Genomic DNA, 12,500 nt, shown 5'->3' with positions numbered 1-12,500 from the left:
GAGACGTCTGTGCTTCTACCGTGGGGGCGAGGGAAACCAACACCCCCATCCCCCCCCCCCCTCCTCTCTCCATCCTCTAACCTCCCCCTTCCTCACACTCCTACCTCCGCCCCGGACTGTTCAACAAGATTAATGTCACCCTCCACTTCCTCCGCGGTTGTGTAAGTCTCTCGCTACAAGACCGTGATTAGATCTCAAAGGGTTAAAAGAATGGGCGGAAGGGGCGGTTTGAAGGTTCTTGGAGCAGTTCTGAAGGGGCGGCAGTGTGAGGTTCTTCAGATAAGCCTGGGTATTCAGTCGAGCGCCGGTTTTAAACCCCCTCTGTTACTGTTGTCTGGCAGTTAGTAGTTTATTTCTCAGTTGGTCTTCGCTTGAAAGACATTGGAAAGGAGAAAGCCACTTGTGGTCCACCTCCCCAGTTGAGACTGTACCCGGCACTGTTACTTTTCTCTGTGGACAAGTGGTTTATTTTCCCCGGAGTGAGAGCCACTTTTGTCCTATCTAATACCAGAGTTAAACAACTTATTAGTGTCAGTAATCACATAGTTCAACATTTTGCTGGAGATAGTAGCGACTTTTAAACAGTGAAACCAGTTCTGCTGATTCAGGCTCACTGGGCAAAAGAAATGTTTTGTTTGTTTCGGACTATGACTTGTCTGGGCTGACGCATGGTGGTAATCAAGTGAACAAAACACCCCGGTAGATGGGAGACAGACAGACAGACAGACAGAGAGACAGAGAGAGAGGTGGGAGTAGGGGAGGATGGAACGACAGAGAGCACCTCCTCCTCTCGTCCTACACAGAAACGAGATGGATGCACGGTTTTATGTATATATATATATATATATATATATATATATATATATATATATATATATATATATATATATATATAGATAGATAGATAGATAGATAGATAGATAGATATATATCATTGAAATAAAAATAAAAACTAATACATTTCGACGTAATGGATATTTGGTGTATGCATTTTGTGTGCAAAAAATACGTAATGAACAGCATATGAAGCCTCTCTCTCAAGTATCCCAGTTTACATTTTTAATGCTGAACGTGAATACAGCTGGAGAGAGAGAGAGAGAGAGAGAGAGAGAGAGAGAGAGAGAGAGAGAGAGAGAGAGAGAGAGACAGACAGACAGACAGACAGACAGACAGACAGACAGACAGACAGACAGACAGACAGACAGACAGACACGTAGGTATAGAGAAAAAGAGAGAGGAAAGAAGCACAGCAGAAAAGAAACATGTATTGTGCATTGCGGAGCCATGCTCGCTGCGCTCAGAGATTCTTCTTCATTTTGGGTCCTTGTTTTCCTGTTGTTGTCCTCGTCATCGTCGTTATTGTTGATGATGTTGTAGTCGTTGATGTCGTCTTCGTCTTCATCAACATCATCGACATCTCCATTATGATTATGATGATGATGATGATGGTGGTGATTATTATTATTATTGTTGTTGTTGTTGATGTTGTTGTTGTTGTTGTTATTTTTTTTTTTCTTGTTGTTGTTTTTGTTGTTGCTGTTGATATTCTTACTATTATTACTACTACATCTAATGCTACAACTACTACTTTATTGTTGTGATGATGATGATGATGATGATGATGATAAATTATATCATTATTATCATTATCATTATTATCATTATTATTATCATCATCATCACTATCATTTTTTATCAACACCATCATTAGCATCATCACTAACATCCTCAGTATCACCATCATCACCATCATCCTCATTAACGTCATATTGTTGATGTGGACGTTCTCCTCCTACTCCTCCGCTTTCTTCATTGTTTCCCTCGTCCATCACATATTTTGAAACACTTTTCATCCTCTGACCACAGTGAAGTGGCTGGGTGTTTTCCTGACATGAAATGTGTCCAAGCATTCTGATACCTCTTTGATTCCTTATATCTTTTGCAACCATATTACACCGGGGTGTTTTTAGTTTCCTCCAAGGACGCAGATCGTTTTCGTTGGTTGATAGCAATTTGATAACACTTCTCTTATTGCTTGGCTACATTTTGATAGCGATTTGATAACACTTCTCTTATTGCTTGGCTACATTTTGATAGCGATTTGATAACACTTCTCTTATTGCTTGGCTACATTTTGATAGCGATTTGATAACACTTCTCTTATTGCTTGGCTACATTTTGATAGCAATTTGATAACACTTCTCTTATTGCTTGGCTACATTTTGATAGCGATTATCCCCCCTTCTTGTTTTGTTTCTTTGTGTGTTTCCGTTCTTTCATTCATTCATCTATTTCATTTTCGTTTTCCCTTTTTTACTTTTGTCGTTGTCCCTTTCTTTCCACCTAATGTCCATCTATGTATGTATGTATGTATGTATCTATCTATCTATCTCACTACGATCGGCTTCGGATCCACTCTGTTTACGCATACCCAGATTCAAACACTCGACTGTTGGCCGCCGTTCTTTCTCTGTCTCTGGACCTTGCGATTGGAATGAACTTCCTCTTTCGCTTCGTCAAGTCTCTGCACTCATCTCTTTGAAGTCTGGCCTTAAAACCCACCTCTTCCCAAAATAGCCTCCCTTGCCTGCCCTTCCTTGTCTTTAGTTTCTACAGATTTGTCTCTGCACAAGATCCAGCGCTTTATAAATACCATTATTATTATTATTATTGTTATTATTATTATCTATCTATCTATCTATCTATCTATCTATCTATCTATCTATCTATCTGTCTGTCCATCTGTCTATCTCTCTATCTTTCGTTCGTTTTTTGTTTTTTTTCTCTTTTTATATTCTTCCTTTCCCATTATATCCTTTATTCTTTTCTTCCTTCCTTCATCGATTCATCCATACATGTACGTTCTTCTCATCACCACCCTATTTTTTGTTTTAGCGCACGTCATTATCGAATCCTCAGATGAAAGCTTATGTCATTTTGTCTTCTTTTTTTTGTCTCTCTTTCAGAAGGCAGTACGAAAGAAAAGCACCAGCAAAACCAATCAGAAGGGAGGCGCCTGCAGTGCCAACGATCAGGTACCGATCCATCAGTTGAACATCGCTCCGAGGTACAGTGACTACACCAGATAAACCTGCAGAGATTCACACTGCAGGCTGGGCGCCACTAAGACAGGTTCACGTGCTTGCTCACCTGCACGGCTGGGTTCTCTGAGTGTTTCGTTCACTGACAGTTCTGCTTCGCTGCTCATCAGGCTTCCCTTTGTTCATCTGGAGAACTTATCGCTATGGAAGAAAGACACTGTACTGCGTTTTTGTAAGCAGAATAAAGCTCTCCGCTGAGTGGCAAATATACTGTGACACCTTGCGTGTTGTTTGCTGTTTGGCATCGACGACCCCTTCAACTTTGTGCTAATGCATGGAAAAGACTGGCGTTTGACTGAAGCCGGAAAAGTGATGTGGTGATCGTGAGGCCTTGTTTGCCTGTGTCTTAACGTTTGCCGAGTTGTAGAGATGAGCTCGTTTGTGAACTGGAGTACCCGCAGGTGAATTCTGACCTTCCAGGTATCATGGATTCCGTTTCCGTCTGCTGCCTTCTTCGCTACTTCGTCGTGATCGCCGCCGTGTGGAGCAAAGGTGAGTAAAAAAAAAATGTTGCGTTGCTGTGCTGATGTTATGTATTTTTGTGCATTGTATCAAAAATGTGTGTATCGTCAGTTTGCAGTTGTTTACATACATATATACATACATATATACATACATATATACATACATGTGATAACACTCAGAAAACACTGTATGCAACAACATAATTATGACTTGTACAAGTTAATTCGCACGCGCTGTATTATGGTTTTGTTTGTTTGTTTGTTTGTGTGTGTGTGTGTGTGTGTGTGTGTGTGTGTCTGCGAGCTCGTGTTGGGGGTGGGGGAGAGAAGAGATGAGGTATACCATGACGATAGGGTTGAGTTTACTTTAAAAGTTCAGATAATGTGTGGCAAATGTGTGGCACATGTTCATGCTATAAGTCTGACATCATAAGCATGATTGCATTACAGCATCTGAAATGCTATATATATCGTTATCACTCATATACGACGGCAGGAACCAATTCTGTCATAATAGCCCCGTGGATGAAACACTATTTGTGTACCAGAAAGTGCTGGTGCATTTCTGTATATTGGTGCTGTTGTCAATTGGTTTCCGCGTTATTCAGTTTCAGTCTTTTAATGTTCAAAACTGCTTCGAGTTAGCAGGCGATTTGACAAAACTTTTGCGTTGAAGCTAGTGTGATCAAAAAGTCATATCGCAAAGTCCGAAACTGTTCAAAATACACCCCTGTTCTCTTTGCTGAACCCTCCCCTCACCACCACCACCACCACCACCACCACAAACAGACGCAGGCAAAGAGACAGACAAAGAATCCATGTGTGTTGTTTGAAAAGAACGATATGCAACTGGAATCCATCTTTCTGGGTGGAGACTAAATGGGGTTTTGGCGCGGGGGACTTTGTGTGTCTGCCTTCCCCCCCACCCTCACCCCTTCTTATTTCTTTCTTTCTTTCTTTCTTTCTTTCTGTCCTCCTTTCTTTCTTTCCGGGTGACCCCCTTTGTGGCATGTCAGTAATCAGTTGTGTCAGCCAGACAAAGTCGATTCGTCTGCGATCTTTTCCTTTCTTGTTTTGTGAAGTGGTATTTTCCTGCTGCTGAAAAAGGTTTCTGGTGTTGTCATGTCATGTGGCTTTTGTAGGTTACTTTCCGTCGCTCGTCATTCATGCTTGCTGCGTTGTCATAGTGAATGAGACAACTTTGTGTCCGATTCGGTTGTACGTGTATGTGTGTGGGGGTATTGGGGGAGGTGGTGTGCACGTGTGTGCGTTTGCTCGTGTGTGGGGGGGCATACTTTGTAGGCGTGGCTTTAAGAGGAGAGAATAAGAGAGAGAAAGAGAGAGAGATGGAGAGAGAGAGATCAAAGTAGAAAAAAAAAACATGTTTTAATTGTCAACCATATGGCCCATAACCATTGGAGTGCACACTTAGAGGAGATAAAGAGAGAGAGAGAGAGAGAGAGAGAGAGAGAGAGAGAGAGAGAGAGAGAGAGAGAGAGAGAGAGAAACAAAAAAGAAAGAAAGAAAAGAAATGCCTGGCAATACAGGCACATGTGTCCCCCTTTCTTCTCATCCCTCTCTTTTCCTCTCTTCCATCTTCCCATTCTTACCCTTTCTCCCTTCTTCCCCTCCTGCTCTCTTTCTCCTCCCTTTTCCTCCTCCCTCTCTCCTTTCCATATCTCTCCTCAGCACTTTCACCTTTCTATCTCCTTTCCATATCTCTCCTCAGCACTTTCACCTTTCTCTCTCCTTTCCATATCTCTCCTCAGCACTTTCACCTTTCTATCTCCTTTCCATATCTCTCCTCAGCACTTTCACCTTTCTCTCTCCTTTCCATATCTCTCCTCAGCACTTTCACCTTTCTCTCTCCTTTCCATATCTCTCCTCAGCACTTTCACCTTTCTCTCTCCTTTCCATATCTCTCCTCAGCACTTTCACCTTTCTCTCTCCTTTCCATATCTCTCCTCAGCACTTTCACCTTTCTCTCTCCTTTCCATATCTCTCCTCAGCACTTTCACCTTTCTCTCTCCTTTCCATATCTCTCCTCAGCACTTTCACCTTTCTCTCTCCTTTCCATATCTCTCCTCAGCACTTTCACCTCTCTCTCCTTTCCATATCTCTCCTCAGCACTTTCACCTTCTCTCTCCTTTCCATATCTCTCCTCAGCACTTTCACCTTTCTCTCTCCTTTCCATATCTCTCCTCAGCACTTTCACCCTCTCTCCTTTCCATATCTCTCCTCAGCACTTTCACCTTTCTCCTTTCCATATCTCTCCTCAGCACTTTCACCTTTCTCTCTCCTTTCCATATCTCTCCTCAGCACTTTCACCTTTCTCTCTCCTTTCCATATCTCTCCTCAGCACTTTCACCCTCTCTCCTTTCCATATCTCTCCTCAGCACTTTCACCTTTCTCTCTCGTTTCCATATCTCTCCTCAGCACTTTCACCCTCTCTCCTTTCCATATCTCTCCTCAGCACTTTCACCTTTCTCTCTCCTTTCCATATCTCTCCTCAGCACCTTCACCTCCCTCGCTCGTTTCCATATCTCTCCTCAGCACTTTCACCCTCTCCTTTCCATATCTCTCCTCAGCACTTTCACCCTCTCTCCTTTCCATATCTCTCCTCAGCACCTTCACCCTCTCTCCTTTCCATATGTCTCCTCAGCACTTTCACCCTCTCTCCTTTCCATATCTCTCCTCAGCACTTTCACCTTTCTATCTCCTTTCCATATGTCTCCTCAGCACCTTCACCTTTCTCTCTCCTTTCCATATCTCTCCTCAGCACCTTCACCCTCTCTCCTTTCCATATCTCTCCTCAGCACTTTCACTTTCTCTCTCCTTTCCATATCTCTCCTCAGCACTTTCACCCTCTCTCCTTTCCATATCTCTCCTCAGCACTTTCACCTTTCTCTCTCCTTTCCATATCTCTCCTCAGCACTTTCACCTTTCTCTCTCCTTTCCATATCTCTCCTCAGCACTTTCACCTTTCTCTCTCCTTTCCATATCTCTCCTCAGCACTTTCACCTTTCTCTCTCCTTTCCATATCTCTCCTCAGCACTTTCACCTTCTCTCTCCTTTCCATATCTCTCCTCAGCACTTTCACCTTTCTCTCTCCTTTCCATATCTCTCCTCAGCACTTTCACCTTTCTCTCTCCTTTCCATATCTCTCCTCAGCACTTTCACCCTCTCTCCTTTCCATATCTCTCCTCAGCACTTTCACCTTTCTCCTTTCCATATCTCTCCTCAGCACTTTCACCTTTCTCTCTCCTTTCCATATCTCTCCTCAGCACTTTCACCTTTCTCCTTTCCATATCTCTCCTCAGCACTTTCACCTTTCTCCTTTCCATATCTCTCCTCAGCACTTTCACCTTTCTCTCTCCTTTCCATATCTCTCCTCAGCACTTTCACCTTTCTCTCTCCTTTCCATATCTCTCCTCAGCACTTTCACCCTCTCTCCTTTCCATGTCTCTCCTCAGCACTTTCACCTCCCTCTCTCGTTTCCATATCTCTCCTCAGCACTTTCACCCTCTCTCCTTTCCATATCTCTCCTCAGCACTTTCACCTTTCTCTCTCCTTTCCATATCTCTCCTCAGCACCTTCACCTCCCTCTCTCGTTTCCATATCTCTCCTCAGCACTTTCACCCTCTCCTTTCCATATCTCTCCTCAGCACTTTCACCCTCTCTCCTTTCCATATCTCTCCTCAGCACCTTCACCCTCTCTCCTTTCCATATGTCTCCTCAGCACTTTCACCCTCTCTCCTTTCCATATCTCTCCTCAGCACTTTCACCTTTCTATCTCCTTTCCATATGTCTCCTCAGCACCTTCACCTTTCTCTCTCCTTTCCATATCTCTCCTCAGCACCTTCACCCTCTCTCCTTTCCATATCTCTCCTCAGCACTTTCACTTTTCTCTCTCCTTTCCATATCTCTCCTCAGCACTTTCACCCTCTCTCCTTTCCATATCTCTCCTCAGCACTTTCACCTTTCTCTCTCCTTTCCATATCTCTCCTCAGCACTTTCACCTTTCTATCTCCTTTCCATATGTCTCCTCAGCACTTTCACCCTCTCTCCTTTCCATATCTCTCCTCAGCACTTTCACCTTTCTCTCTCCTTTCCACATCTCTCCTCAGCACCTTCACCCTCTCTCCTTTCCATATCTCTCCTCAGCACTTTCACCTTTCTCTCTCCTTTCCATATCTCTCCTCAGCACTTTCACCCTCTCTCCTTTCCATATCTCTCCTCAGCACTTTCACCTTTCTCTCTCCTTTCCATATCTCTCCTCAGCACCTTCACCTTTCTCTCTCCTTTCCATATCTCTCCTCAGCACTTTCACCTTTCTCTCTCCTTTCCATATCTCTCCTCAGCACTTTCACCCTCTCTCCTTTCCATATCTCTCCTCAGCACTTTCACCTTTCTCTCTCCTTTCCATATCTCTCCTCAGCACCTTCACCCTCTCTCCTTTCCATATCTCTCCTCAGCACTTTCACCTTTCTCTCTCCTTTCCATATCTCTCCTCAGCACTTTCACCCTCTCTCCTTTCCATATCTCTCCTCAGCACTTTCACGTTTCTCTCTCCTTTCCATATCTCTCCTCAGCACTTTCACGTTTCTCTCTCCTTTCCATATCTCTCCTCAGCACTTTCACGTTTCTCTCTCCTTTCCATATCTCTCCTCAGCACTTTCACCTTTCTCTCTCCTTTCCATATCTCTCCTCAGCACTTTCACGTTTCTCTCTCCTTTCCATATCTCTCCTCAGCACTTTCACGTTTCTCTCTCCTTTCCATATCTCTCCTCAGCACTTTCACCCTCTCTCTCCCTCCTTCCCCAGTTCCTCCATTTCTCCCTTCTTCACCTCTTCTCCGTTTGCTCTGCATCCTCCCTCTCTCAATTTCTCTCCCTTTCTTCACCCCTCTCTCCCTTTGTCTCTCCATCTTCCTCCTTTATCTCATTCGTTTTGTTTCCCTTCTTCTATATATGATGATGAAAGTAATAATAGTAGTAAGAATACGAGCAATATCAAACTTTTTTTTAAAAGGAAAAAGAGCTGGAGAAAAATCAACGAAACGAGATAGCAAAGGCAATGAAAAACGAACTGCTGAACGCTGTAAAAGTTTCGTTCAGTTTCAAGGAAATGTCAGAGCGTGCGGATTGATCCATATACTGCACACCAGATCTGCTTTGCAATTAAGAAAATGTTAATAATAGTATACTGTTTCATCGTTTAATTTTCCTGATAATCATCTTCTCAAGTGGGAGAGGGGTATACTCATATCAACCTGGGATATAGGGAAACTAAATAACTTTACACAAGAAAATTCGAATAAGATCCCTTCATCTCACGATCGATCTATTTTTAGTTCACCACGGAAAAGAACAAAACGTAAACATCTTTCTATCGTTCTAATATTTCGTCTCAGTCGCTTTATCTCTTGTTTCAATGTTCCAGTGCTATTCAATAAAGCTCGGTTTACCAGAAGTCGTATTTCTGTCATTTGTATTACATTCCAAAATTACCTTAATTCAGGTTTGGTTTGTTGTCGATTTTTTTTACAAAATGAAAAAGGTGATAAGAACACCTTTCTTTTCCACCAGCCACTTGGTGATTTGAAATCCCATGTTAGGGTTCAGATATCTGTAATCATGACAAATCGACGAAGTAAAGGTATCGCCCTTTTTTTCTAATTTAGGCACGCACGTGCGGAGAAGTTCAAGTAGACTGCACACCCAAAAACACACCTGTGGCATATTAACTTTAGCCTGCTGAATAAGTTTCGTTTTGGTGTATTTCCAGATAAACCATCATGATAGACACAGAGCCGACGAAATTGACCCCACATTTCAGCGATGGTTTTCCTCTGGTTTTCAGAAAACGTGTTGCCTGACCTTTTCTGAATTCTTCCTGCGCATGATACTTTTTTTTCACAATACTATTTTTAGCTTTTATCTGACATGTAAGATACATTATTTTCTAGTCTGATTTAAATGTACATGATATGCTAAATATAGAATGTTCAGCTGGTATCATTGTAATCTTGCCGTATTTGCCTGCAAGACAATGTGTGCTAAATATAGAATGTTCAGCTGGTATCATTGTAATCTTGCTGTATTTGCCTGCAAGACAATGTGTGCTAAATATAGAATGTTCAGCTGATATCATTGTAATCTTGCTGTATTTGCCTGCAAGACAATGTGTGCTAAATATAGTATGTTCAGCTGGTATCATTGTAATCTTGCCGTATTTGCCTGCAAGACAATGTGTGCTAAATATAGAATGTTCAGCTGGTATCATTGTAATCTTGCTGTATTTGCCTGCAAGACAATGTGTGCTAAATATAGAATGTTCAGCTGGTATCATTGTAATCTTGCTGTATTTGCCTGCAAGACAATGTGTGCTAAATATAGAATGTTCAGCTGGTATCATTGTAATCTTGCTGTATTTGCCTGCAAGACAATGTGTGCTAAATATAGAATGTTCAGCTGGTATCATTGTAATCTTGCTGTATTTGCCTGCAAGACAATGTGTGCTAAATATAGAATGTTCAGCTGGTATCATTGTAATCTTGCTGTATTTGCCTGCAAGACAATGTGTGCTAAATATAGAATGTTCAGCTGGTATCATTGTAATCTTGCTGTATTTGCCTGCAAGACAATGTGTATACCTTCAGCAGACAGAAAACAAACTTAGACAATTATCACCATGAACATAACGATGTTTTCTATGATGCATTTTTCTGTTTAAAAATGTTCACATATTTTGTCATTGTTAGGACCTACACAGCATGGCTGTTGGTGTGTTTTTCAGGGAACACGTGCTCGTGACATGTACTTGTTGAACAAATATTTATAATGATTAGATAAACAATTGCTCTTTATTTTAGTTTGAGAAAGTTTGAAATGCTCCTGTTCGACCACGAAATAGATCAAAGTGTTGTTTTTGTTTTTAATACAGGGAACTGATTATCGAACTTGCGAGTAAACAACCAAAACAAATTGTGAACAATTAGATAAATAGTTATTCTCGATATGTCTTCCCGCTGTCCACCCTTTTCCATCCTTTCTCTCTCCCTCAAACACACACACACACGCACACGCACGCGCGCGCACACACACAGACAGACAGACAAACGCGCACCCCCCCTCTTCCACCCCCCCACACACGCTATGTATATATATATATATATATATATATATATATATATATATATACACATATATACACACACACACACACACATATATATATATATATATATATATATGCGATCATTCCATTTTAAGTAGTAACAACCAAACGGAAAATCATTAATCATTTTTCTGAAATGTACCACCAATGCAGTTTTTAATTTTTTTCCCTTAAGCTTCAACAGCCAAAGGGAGATTTATTACATATTGATCACCAGAAACGCAAGGATTATCCATCCCATCGCTTCTTGTCTGACCTCTCATTCAACCTCTTTGGAGTTTGTGACCCATAATCTGACCTGTGTGGCGGAGTGGTTTCCCTTCGATTTCTTCCTGTTTGGGGCAGTTCCGAAGAGTGATGGCGAGCTTTTAGATCTCGCGCAGCACAGGAAATGTCTGCTTCACGAGGCTGTCCCAAAGAAGGATCGTAAATTTTACGTTCTGCTCTGCAAGGAAAAATATATGAACAGATTCATGGCCTTGATGTTGCTTGATGTTCGTAGATTCCCCGCCAGGCACACTTAAAGACATGTATGCGGGGGAGGACAGGGCAGTTGGGAAAGGAACTTTCTGAGAAAAAGAGTTAGTTTTGTTTAGTCCTTTCCAAGTGGGAGAAGTTACTTCAACAGTCAAACTGATAGGATGCGATGAAAAAGGGTCATGTGCATGGTGGAAACTGTTGTGGCCTGCAGGTGTTATCACCGTGGATCTTCACGAGAGCTGGTCCGCTTATTCTGCCAGTCAACAGACAGTGGTGTGCGCGATTGATGCTTCTGCTAGGGAGGGCCAGAAACGGAGGTAACTGGTCCTTTTTCATTATGCAGTGGTGGCAGTGAGTGGTGGCAGGCAAGGCACTTACTGTGAAATTATCCGGTGTATGCCGGAATTAGAAACTGGGGTGATTTTGCCAGTCTGTAGTCCCGTTGGATTTTATCCCGGGGTCAGATCTGTCCAGCCCAGAATTACCCCGGAGTCAGAACTGGCTGGATCATACCCCAACCTCATCTTGAAACGTATATGAGGATCACTCTTGGCTACCCCGAAATGATCAGGCCCAGTTCGAATCAATAACGGCTACCAAAGTAGACGCCCCCCCCCCTCCCCACGACGTTTGCTTCTCTCATGTTATACTGGAGAGGAGAGCAAGACCAGAACCGCCTTCTTTTTTCAATAGCCTGGTTAAATCCGTAGAATGGACGGTTATTTCCAATGAATCAAAAACCATTGGCCTGAAGGTACCAGTTGCATTGTTTGGTTCTAACATTTTGACAGTCACGCGTGACTAAAGCCTACGTTGACCGAACTACGCCATTGGTCAGTTCCATACTACACACAGTTAGTAGCGGGTTACGACCATACTAGGCTCCTCCGTCCGAGCACTGAAACTGGCTCCTGAAGAGGGTTACTATCGATGGTCAAAAAGTTTCCCAACAGCCGCATAACATCTGTGTGGAACTGCTTTTCAGTGTCCTTTTTAAGGAGGCATCAAAGTGTAAGATACACCGCTTAAGTTTGATCAGAAGGGGGAGGGAGAAGATACCTGACCTACCCATCGATCCAACTCGCTGTTATTGCCTTGGGATCCACCCCTGCGCTTGTATAAAATATCGAATTAATATGAAATTTGAATTTAGATGACATATTGTTTCAAAGTTGTCAAAGACACAGAAACGGCAGATGATTCAAATAAATCAAGAATAGAATGGGGCCACGTTCAGCAAATTTCTGCATTCCACACACGTGTGATTACGCATATA

At 42.4% G+C, this 12,500-nt stretch overlaps 1 protein-coding gene across 2 annotated transcripts in view; it reads left to right on the top strand.

The window, feature by feature from the left end:
* Positions 1-12,500, top strand: part of LOC143282203 (neural cell adhesion molecule 2-like) — a 435,261-nt gene that overhangs the window by 49,138 nt on the left and 373,623 nt on the right. For both annotated transcript variants that reach the window (XM_076587794.1, XM_076587793.1), the window contains exon 2: positions 2,967-3,593. In XM_076587794.1, coding sequence (XP_076443909.1) covers positions 3,527-3,593 — 67 coding nt within the window. In that variant the 5' untranslated portion in view covers positions 2,967-3,526. The remainder of the gene's footprint in view (positions 1-2,966; positions 3,594-12,500) is intronic.

The sequence above is a fragment of the Babylonia areolata genome, chromosome 5 (assembly GCF_041734735.1).
Source record: "Babylonia areolata isolate BAREFJ2019XMU chromosome 5, ASM4173473v1, whole genome shotgun sequence".
Taxonomy (NCBI): Eukaryota; Metazoa; Mollusca; class Gastropoda; order Neogastropoda; family Buccinidae; genus Babylonia; species Babylonia areolata.
Note: the sequence above shows the minus strand (reverse complement) of the source record. Positions and strands in the feature narration are given on the sequence as shown.